This window comes from Physeter macrocephalus, chromosome 7 (genome assembly GCF_002837175.3).
Source record: "Physeter macrocephalus isolate SW-GA chromosome 7, ASM283717v5, whole genome shotgun sequence".
Lineage (NCBI taxonomy): Eukaryota > Metazoa > Chordata > Mammalia > Artiodactyla > Physeteridae > Physeter > Physeter macrocephalus.
Genome location: NC_041220.1, coordinates 123,381,608 through 123,392,143, shown reverse-complemented (window position 1 = coordinate 123,392,143; position 10,536 = coordinate 123,381,608). Strand labels below are relative to the sequence as shown.

General features: G+C 39.0%; 1 protein-coding gene across 4 annotated transcripts in view; it reads left to right on the top strand.

Annotated features, from left to right (window-relative positions):
* Positions 1-10,536, top strand: part of PDE5A (phosphodiesterase 5A) — a 147,268-nt gene that overhangs the window by 91,427 nt on the left and 45,305 nt on the right. For all 4 annotated transcript variants that reach the window (XM_024119197.2, XM_024119199.3, XM_028492240.2 and 1 more), the window contains exons 10-11: positions 4,970-5,145; positions 8,568-8,627. In XM_024119197.2, coding sequence (XP_023974965.1) covers positions 4,970-5,145; positions 8,568-8,627 — 236 coding nt within the window. The remainder of the gene's footprint in view (positions 1-4,969; positions 5,146-8,567; positions 8,628-10,536) is intronic.

Genomic DNA, 10,536 nt, shown 5'->3' with positions numbered 1-10,536 from the left:
AAATTTTTATATATATATATATATATATTTATATTTTTTTTTTTTTTTTTTTTTTTTTTTTTGTGGTATGCGGGCCTTCCCCTGTTGTGGCTTCTCCCGTTGCGGAGCACAGGTTCCGGACGCGCAGGCTCAGCGGCCATGGCTCACCGGCCCAGCCGCTCCGCGGCACGTGGGATCCTCCCAGACCGGGGCGCGAACCCGGTTCCCCTGCATTGGCAGGCGGACGCGCAACCACTGCGCCACCAGGGAAGCCCGAGAAAGTTATATTTTTAAAGTCACTAAAAAAACAAAACAAAACAACTATTGCCCAAAGTAAATTCTTACCAAAGCAGTAGAGGACAGGAAAGGATGAAATAAGGTGAGGCATGGAAAAGGAAAAGGCAAAATAACTTACAAAATGATACGATTGTTGAATGAAAAAACCTAAAAGAATCAGCTGAAAGTACCTATCTGAAAAGAGAGTTGCAGAAGTTCCTGGCTGTCAAATTATTAAAAGAAAATAACTTTCTCACAAGCCAAGACAAATTTGTTAGAAAATAATAATGGAAAAAGCATCCCATTTACAATAGTAACAAGGAATAAACTTGGTCAGAAATAGGAACATCTATATGAGGAAAACTATAAAAGTCTACTAGATAACTTGAAAATCTTTAAGTTATCTTTAAGTGAACTGATATAACATTTCCTGACGAAAAGAATCTATTCTTTAAGGTGTTAACTTTTTGCAGATGAGATTTATATCAGTTTTTTTTTTTTTTTCGGTACACGGGCCTCTCACCGTTGTGGCCTCTCCCATTGCGGAGCACAGGCTCCAGGCGCGCAGGCTCAGCGGCCATGGCTCACGGGCCCAGCCGCTCCGCGGCATGTGGGATCTTCCCGGACCGGGGCACGAACCCACGTCCCCTGCATCGGCCTGCGGACTCTCAACCACTGCGCCACCAGGGAAGCCCTATATCAATTTTAATACATGTCCTCATAAGATTTTTTTTTCAGGGGGTAGAGGAGTTCTTGACAAACATATATAAAATTCATCTGGAAGAATAGCATAAAAATAATCAAATAATCAGAGTTGATGGATAGAGAATTGCCTTGTCAGAAATTAAAATAATGCTGTATAAGTAACTTTATTAAAAGTATTATATGTGTGCTAGAAGAGATGGCAAGATTGATGGAACACAGTAGAAAGTCTAAATGCAGACCCAATTCTGATATAACAATTGTGCTATTGTGCATAATAGAGTATATTTCATTGTTTCTAAGATGCCATTGGTTGAAAGACACCATTTTATATATCTTTGAGAAAGAAAAAAATGATTTCAATTACATAATGACAAGCAATTGATTAGGATGCATACTGATTTCATAACATTTAAATGTGAAAAAAGTACATAGTTGAAATAAGTATGAATTTATTATTTAAGGTGACAATTCAGATTATTAAAGAATGGATAACTATTTAAGTTTTGCAAGAATCCAGTAGCAATTTAGGGGGAAAAATCAAGTAGAATTACAAGATTAAATGTGATAGAATGAATCTGTAAAAGTGCCAGAGGAAAATATAGGTTTGTATGTAATTTTAAAATGGGGAAGCTTCTTTTAAAAGCAAGACACTATAGTTGAAAACTTAAAAGATAACTGTTTTAGTTACTTGAGAAATGAAATCTTTTCTACAACCAAAAAACTCCCTGAGTTACGATAATTGACAAATAACAAGTGCGAAAAAATTATTTGCAAGGTAGGTGACAAGGGTAAGTCTTACACAAACAAGACAGGATGCTAATTTTGGAGCCCATGTTATGCAGGAGAGAGGACAGGAGACCACAAGCAGGATATAAGAATTGACCCCCTGTTCTGCCAAGAGGCCAGAAGGAAAACTGTGGTTGGTAACAACATCTGATCCCTGGAATTATAGAAAAGAAAACATAAGTGTGTGTTTAGAAACTGTCTAGTCCCTTCAGCATAATTTCCAGAGATGCCTTCAGTGCCAGCTATCTCTCAGAGCTGCTGTGATGACCGTGTGAAATAATGTCTGTACAAGTACTTTGTGAACTCTAATAATATTAACACTGATATTTTGCTATCTAACTGTACTACTTCTTGGTTTTCTCCTAATATATATTTGAATGTTTTATTTTATTTTTGTATGTAGTTATTGGTTTTTGTTGAGTGATTTTGTTTTATTTTTGGTTCTGCAATAACTACTTTGTTTTTATATATAAGTGATTCTGATTTTATATGGCTTACTAGTAGACGTGGCATTTCAAATGACCAGTTTTAGATTTCATTATTGTACTCGTTATCCACTCTTCCAGATCTTTAATGACTAAGTTGTGAAAACTATCTGTAAACGGGCCCAAGCTTTACATTTTCTCAAAGAACCCTATTTGTTTGTTATGAACCTTTTTCTTCTTCATAGCTTTTATTTTTTTTTCCAACTTGGGTATTTTTGTTTGATAGAATTAAATTTTATGAAGGGTGTAAAGAGATCAGCAGGATTGTCTGGAATGCTGTATAAATGTGACTGCTTTCAAAGAAGAATTAAATTATATTCCTAAAGGGATCATTTGTCTTCAACCCTTTTCTTGCCCTGAGCATAACTCTGTGTCTGCGTGTCTGTATCTGTAGAGGTGGATTGTGACACAGACACACTTTATCTGTTCTGCCCTGAGCTGTGGTTGTTACAGCCAACTCTTCCTACTTGTACACTTAACATGCCATTTTAGTACCTTTCGATTCCTGAGGTATTAGTTAATACCACTTAATATATTCATTCAATGACTGTTGGCTGAGGCCCAGATTTGAACCGCTGTCCAGGAAAGCGTTCCTTACCTCGGTCCCAGGCCCAGCAGGCTGCCTGATGGCCACGTCTCAACCCCTCCGGATTGTCTTTTCCTTCCCATACATGCAATCAATCTTATGCAGTGATAAAAAGAAAAATCTTGATTATGAAAAATGGCCATCAACTAGGAGAAAACTTTAGAAAAAATTGAAAGGCAGTTACATTGTGATGTGAGGATAAGGCACAGAATGTGTGACCCTCAAGAAAATGTGATTTGGGAGATAGCCATAAGCTTATATAAACAGTTCCATATTTATAATTGGGGGATTCACAAACGTTGGAGGACATAACCCAGGCGTTTTTACCGTACATGGGACATGGTCTTTTAAGATAATGAATACCGTTTGCCATATTTACTCACGGTTTTTACTTGCAGTGTCCAGATTCATTATGTCTTGTTTAAAATTTTTCTTGATAATGGAATGTAATAGTAATGTATAGTAATCTCTGCAGTACTAATACAGATAGATAAGGATGGCTTTACTGTCTAAAGTAGAAAAACTCCCACAAACAAAAAAGAGCAACATGAGAATACAGATAATTTGTAGGGTTAAAAATAAAGTGCACACCAGTGGTAATAAAGGGATTTCATGTGCAACCATGCATCATCACGGACGCTATGAAATCCTTTTGTGCTCCAGGAAAAATAAGAGATAACAGAATATAGTCTTCATGGGAAAGTGGTTTCGGTCAGAGCCGCAATCCTGCATTCTTTCATTAACTCAGTAAACATTTTTTGAGTCCTGCTATATGCCAGGCATTGCTGGCTGAGGAAGTGGAACTGAAAAAATAAAATCTCTAAGCCCAAGGTATGTACGTCTAGAAAGAAAGACAGAAATAAAATCCCCCATGATACTCCAAATGATAAAGTTAAGGAGATAGAAAGGAGAAATGCCTGCTTCACCCGGGAAGTGGGAGGCCTGTGGGAGCTCGCTGTGAAAGGCATGTAGGGATCTGTTGGACAACAGGAAGGAGAGCAGGGGGGAGCAGTATAGGCCAGCGGAAAAGCATAGGCAAAGATGTGGACGAGCAAAATGCAGTCAGGGAACTGCTAGCAATGATCTGACGGGGGCGGTAAAAAGGCACAGAGCAGCAGTGTGGTAATAAACTAGCCTTTGGGGCTAGGCTGAGCTGGGGTTTCAATTTTAGACATAAACATACTAGCTAAGTGACCTGGAGCATGTGACTTAACCTTCCTGAGACTCAGTTTCTTCATCTGTAAAATGGGCATGGGCACACCTTCCTCACAGTGTAAACTGTGCAGACTAGAGTTCATGTGTGTATTAAAGCACTGTACCTACATGCACATGATGGAAGTCTGTATTACCTATGCAGAGACAGAAGAGATGAGGACTTTAACAACAGTGTGTTACCCAGAGGTAGGAGGTCATCAAACTCCTCACAGAGACCACTAGGCTCAGAGTCCCATAGAACAACTAGTTCAATAAAGATTTGATGTAATCTTCCATTCATATCGACTACGTGTTTGACTTTCTAAGAAAGGCCAGGATTTGGGAGGTTAGGTTACAATTGTCTCCAAAGATTAGTTCTGCTTTTATTTCCAACTAAATAGTCATTTCAATGTGCATTTATTTGTAGTATCAAAAAATGATTGGAAATACGATTCTCCTGGATGCAGAGGTGCATATTTGAAAGTTGAGACTGTCTATGTGAATTGTCTGTTTCCTACATTCTATTTTGTATGTAATTGTGTTTTTAAACTTCTGGTTTCTCAGTAAGGAAAGGCAGTCTGTGTGACCCAGAATTCTGATGTGCATCAAAATTGCTCTCTTGGCAAATGTACAAAAATCCAGTTAGTCTCCAAAGGACAGATTGTCTTCGGGGACTCAGCTGATCTGAAATTCGCGACCGAGTCTGGAAGAAAATAGTACTCTAGGATTTTTTGAACACAGACAACATACATTTAGGACTATGTGAAGCAAGTTCTCATGTAAATTGATTCAGATGACTTTTCTAGCTTATATTTGTGAGGATTCGTTTGCTTATTTGGAGATACCAAGCATTCCTAAGAGAAGAGTATAAGACAGTCTTGGGGGTGTGTGGTCTTCAAGTCAGTGAGAACTGTGATGATGAATTGTAACATTTGCTTGATTTCTTGGATTGTTACAGGGGTTTGCCAACTTGTTAATAAGATGGAGGAGACCACTGGCAAAGTTAAGCCTTTCAACCGAAATGATGAACAGTTTCTGGAAGCTTTTGTCATCTTTTGTGGCTTGGGGATCCAGAACACACAGATGTACGAAGCAGTGGAGAGAGCTATGGCCAAGCAGATGGTCACATTAGAGGTGGGCTGACACTTACAGGACTTCTCAGTCTCTATGGCCCGACTCTCAACTTACACCTCTCTCTGTAACAGCTCTTGGTGTCTCTTATATCACTGTATCCTTACGACAATCACGTGCTTTAGATGATCAGATCCTTCTCTCCTCATTTAAACAGCTAAGGAAACTGAGACCCAGAATATTTTAGAAACTTGTCAAGGGTCTTATGACCAAACCAAAGCTCCAGCCGTTGGTCCCTTCAGTCCTCTGCTTTTTCGGCCAAAAGCAGTCCTTGACCTTAATAATCCATTCACACAGATGTCTACTGCCACTGCACCCCCGTCTGTCCCTTCCTCATTGCCTGAGCCTCCCCGTCTCTCCTTGTGAGCAGTTGTATTCACACGTTTTAAAAAACAAAAACAGAAATCCTAAGCACTCAGAATCAGAAATGAGGAAAAGTGAAAGTCTTTCAAATTACAGATTTGTGGATCCCACTTCTGAAAATTCTGATTCAATAAGTCTTGGGTAGAGGCTGGGAATCTACATTATTACAGAGCTCCCCCAGGTGATTCTGAATGTGAACCACTGGCTTGGGGCACTGACCTCAGGCAGACTCCCTCCCAAGCAGGACAAGCCTACCTAAGTGGGCCAGCCCTTGCCAGATGTATTTCACTAACTGCCTGAAGATGTTCACTTCGTGTAACATGGAAATTTCTTACATCATAGACCAATTTAGGGAAATAGACTTCAAAAAGGGCATTACTTAGTCCTTCATACTTTGGTGTGAAATATACTTTAATGTTTGCCTACTCTTAGCTAGTAGAGATCAGTGGATATCAATGTTTGGGATATGGATCATTAACTTTTCTCCAACCCCTAATAAATAGATACCTGGCCTAAAGAGCTAGAAGGATATATAAGTCAAGATTTACCAGTAACCAAGATGGTATGCTTTACTTTCTAATGTGAATATATAACACTAATAGTTTTGCTATAGTGTTACATAAGAGACCTTGGCTTAGAAACCAGTAGAAATCTGTTTCAGATACACACACACATATGTATGTGTGTGTATATATACAAACAAATATACATATATTTCAAATTACATATATGCACACATGTACATATATGTATGTGTGTGTGCATGTGTATATACAATTTTTAAGCAAATTTTTTTTTACTGTTTCCATGGCTTTGCACTGAAGAATTGCCTCTAAGCCAGCTATCAATTAGAAGTTATCTCTTTTTAAAAAAACTTCCTATTTGGAAAATTTCAAACGTAATGCTGAAGTAGAGAGAATAGCTTAGTGAACCCCCATGTGTTCATTAACTGTCTTCAGTAATTATTGACCTATGGCTACTATTATTCCATACATACCCTTGCTCACTTCTCTGCACTCTTCTTCCCTATTAATCCATTGATTATTTTGAAGCAAATCCCACATATCATATCATTTTGTTCAAAATCTCTGAATATTTTCCTGATTGAGATTTATTTCTATTTTTACACTATAGTTTTACTTCAGTTAAATACATGAGTAATTAGGCTTTCACTTAATATATACATTTTTCAATTTCAATTCATTATAGGAAGGCATATGTACAATCACAGGTTTAACCTTGAAAAAATTTTTTCTTCTGAGATATTGGATAAAAGCTAGGGACACAAACCCCTCATGTTTTCTTATGACAGGGAATCATTTTGACCTGGAAAACATCATTATAATGACAGTAAAACAACAACAATAATAGCTAACCTTTATCAAATGCTTACTCTGTGTTCTCACTTGTGTTAACAAAATTAATCCATACAACCCTATGAATAAGGTGCTATTTTTATCTTCAGTGTGTGATAAAATTAATTTTTTTTAACTTAGAATGTCATGTTATTCCTTTACTCGCTTATCCATGTTGCATTGCACTGATTTATATTAGACTAATTCATGGTCATAGTCTTAGCCTTTCTCAACAAACCACCTCTGTGGTGTCAGCAGCAGCTCAGCCGTGACCTGTCAATTTCACAGGAGCAGGAGACGGTAACTCCAAGGTTCCTGAGGTTTCCTAGTGATTAATGGTTCAAACACTAAGACAAATCAGGTGTATCATAGTATTATAACATTCTGAATCACAAGATAGTAGATGTATATACCATTTGGCTTTAGATTTTGAATTGCTTAAAATTTTAAAAACTAGTTCAAGGAAAACTGGTTTGGGCTGCTGAATTACTTGGCTCACCATTTAAAGTCTGACCACGGGATACCTTTTTATCACTGATTCTAAAACTTTGAGGGATTTTAGTAAATCTGTGTTGACTCTGTCAAAAATGAAGTTTTAAAAATGTGTTTTTAAAATATGATAGACAATTTAAAATGCAATCACTACCTTGGTTTAAAAGAATGTCTAGGGCTTCCCTGGTGGCGCAGCGGTTGCGCGTCCGCCTGCCGATGCAGGGGAACCGGGTTCGCGCCCCGGTCCGGGAGGATCCCACATGCCGCGGAGCGGCTGGGCCCGTGAGCCATGGCCGCTGAGCCTGCGCGCCCGCAACGGGAGAGGCCGCAGCAGAGGGAGGCCCGCATATCCCAAAAAAAAAAAAAAAAAAAAAAAAAAAGTCTAAAATATTATTCCATTACTTGGAAGTTATCACTTTTGAAAATGGGAATGAATGATTCTCATGTTAAGTTATAAGAAGATAGTAAACCTGCCTTACCTTCTTCTTACAACTTAACTCACTAGGGCGATGGGAAGTGTACTAGATTGGGAGTTGAAAGCTGGATTCTAGGCCCTCTTGTCTTCTCAACTGGGTGTGAGCTCACAGCCAAGTCATGAGGATCCCTGAGCCTAGGTGTCCTCAGCTGTTAGTGGATAGATTTGTAGACCAGCCCCACTCTTCTCAGTTCTTGAATCCTATGAGTGTAAAAGGATCCTTGAATCTGTGTGACATTATATCTCCGCTGTGCAGTTTTTCCTTATGAATTCTGCAGTGGTTACACGCTTCATCTGAGAGCCACTTCTAGACTACTGTCATTCCAAATATCAACATTAAAATGTCAGTTTATGCAAAGGTCTTTTATCTTGATTTCTATACACAAGTAAAAATAACTAAAGTCAGTTTTTTTTAAAAGAAAGTGACCCAAAATTTTCTGCCAAGTTTGACCTAATAGTGTGGCTTATAAATAATGTGTTTGTTATATCAACAATGTCAGAGGAAAAGTGACAGTTTTCTTTGAACATAGGGAGTATAACTTTCTGTTTCCGTAATAAGCATTTGAATCAAAGTCTGGGATTTTCTCTCTGTTGAAGAAAGCAGCAAACAAGATATGATGTTCTGAGGAGTCTAGCTGTCTCTGCAGGAAGTTTTAGCAGAATCTCAGGCTTGAAATTGTGGTCTATGTTTAGTAGTCCTCTCTTGTATAACCTGCATTCCTTCTTTTCTCTCCCTGTAGGTTCTGTCGTATCATGCTTCAGCTGCAGAGGAAGAAACAAGAGAGCTCCAATCCTTAGCGGTAATCCTCCTCCTCTTTCTTTGTAGAAATGACTAACTAGAGGCATCTAATTATTACATAAATATGCTTCTCTCAGGACAACTGCTTCTACTGGTAATGGTCCCCTAGACATTTAATTAAATGTGGTAAATATTTATATGGACATTTATAAAAATATCTAATCAAATCTCCTTTCTTGCAGGGCTAGAAACTCACTGATAACACAGAGCAAAGGATAGCATCATATTGATTTTGTAATACATTATATGATTCTGATATTTTTCCAATAATTGTTATAATCTTTACATCTTTCTTAAGCCAAAATTAAATTTAGTTTTCAGTTCATGGGGAAGTGTCGACAGGCGACTGCAAGGCGGTTGGTTGGTTAGAGTAATAACAACAAAGATTTTATAGCTTGTAACTGATAATGTGCTCTGTGTTATTAAGAATTGAGAGTGATTTTAATTTCTGACCATATGGCTTACAGAATGTTATTTGAAATTGGGTTCGAATGAGGTCAGTTCCTGAATTCTCACTACATTCTTATTTAGGATACTATGAGAGAAAACCACATTGATATGTTAGTGGAATGTCACGTGATCTAGGTCTCGATTGAGATTGGCTTGGATGAGATTAATGAAAATTCGAGGCACATACACACTGACAACCAAGACTGACCCTCTGAGTTTAAATTTACTTGAGACAACATACAGTCTATATGAGATGTGATGAGAGTCACGTAAGGAATGAGAAGGGTCACTGAGATCGTTGAGCTGCTGCTTCTTTGTCGTCATCATCACGGCTTGCCAAATGTTCACCCTCGGTGCCCTTCCATACATTTTCTCCTGCAAACGGGACAGCTGTGCTATGAAGCAAGGGACTTGCTCACGGTCGCGGTGGCAGGAAGTGGGGAGTCAGGATACAGGCTCACCCTGTCTTTCTCCAGAATGCGTGCATATAATCACTGTCCTACCTATGATGGACTGTTAGGGAGAGAGAAGGCTAAAGATGATTCAGATGTTCTGACCTTGGGAATTCAGAGAATGATCGTCCCATTCATTAACAGAAGTGGAAATATTAAGAAGGAAAACGGATAGATTTGATTTAGAACATGGTAAGTTTGAGGTAAGTGAACAGCCGAATAGACATCTTCAACAACCAGGAAGGGCAGGTCTAGAGTGGGGAGGGGCTGGTGGGCAGAACTAGAGGCGGTGATTTGGGAGCTAAGTCATGGGATCTGGGGGAGTCCCATGGTAGTGAAACACTGGGAATGAAGCACGTTGGGGAGAGTGCAGAAACATGTGCAAGGCTGCGGGCAGAACTCTTGCGGGTATAGGTTTAGATGGAAGGTGTAGGAAAAGAAACCAGCTAAAGCAGAGAAGTGGGAGTTAAACTGGGAGGAAGGTTTAGGCTAGGCAGTGGCACAGAGGGCTAGTAGAACAGTTTTTACAAGAAAGGAGATCCCATCAGTTGTTATAGAAAGGTTGAGAACTAGGACTGAGAAGGCTGCTGGATTCAGTGATTAGGTGATTGTTTAGAAGGCAACTTCAGGAGTGACACTGCAAAGGGTATGAGTAAATGGTGAGAAAATGGAGGAAATGAATACAGACTATTTTTTAAAGTGTAGTTTGTATGAAAGAGAGAGTGAAATAGCTAAGACAGGTGTTGGCTGCATCATGTGAAGTTTTTTACTTGTTTTGTTTTGTGTTTGTGAGCAGGGTTTGCTCACAAGCAGGAAAGCCAGCATGTTCTTGGACAAAGGCATAAGGTCCAGGGTGAGTGTGAGACTAAGAAATTTAGTCAATTTGTTTCAAGAAATTGAAAGAGGTCTGGACCTTGAAGTGGCCTAGGTTTTTTTTTTTTTTTTTTTTGCGGTACGCGCGGGCCTCTCACTGTTGTGGCCTCTCCCGTTGCGGAGAGCAGGCTCCGG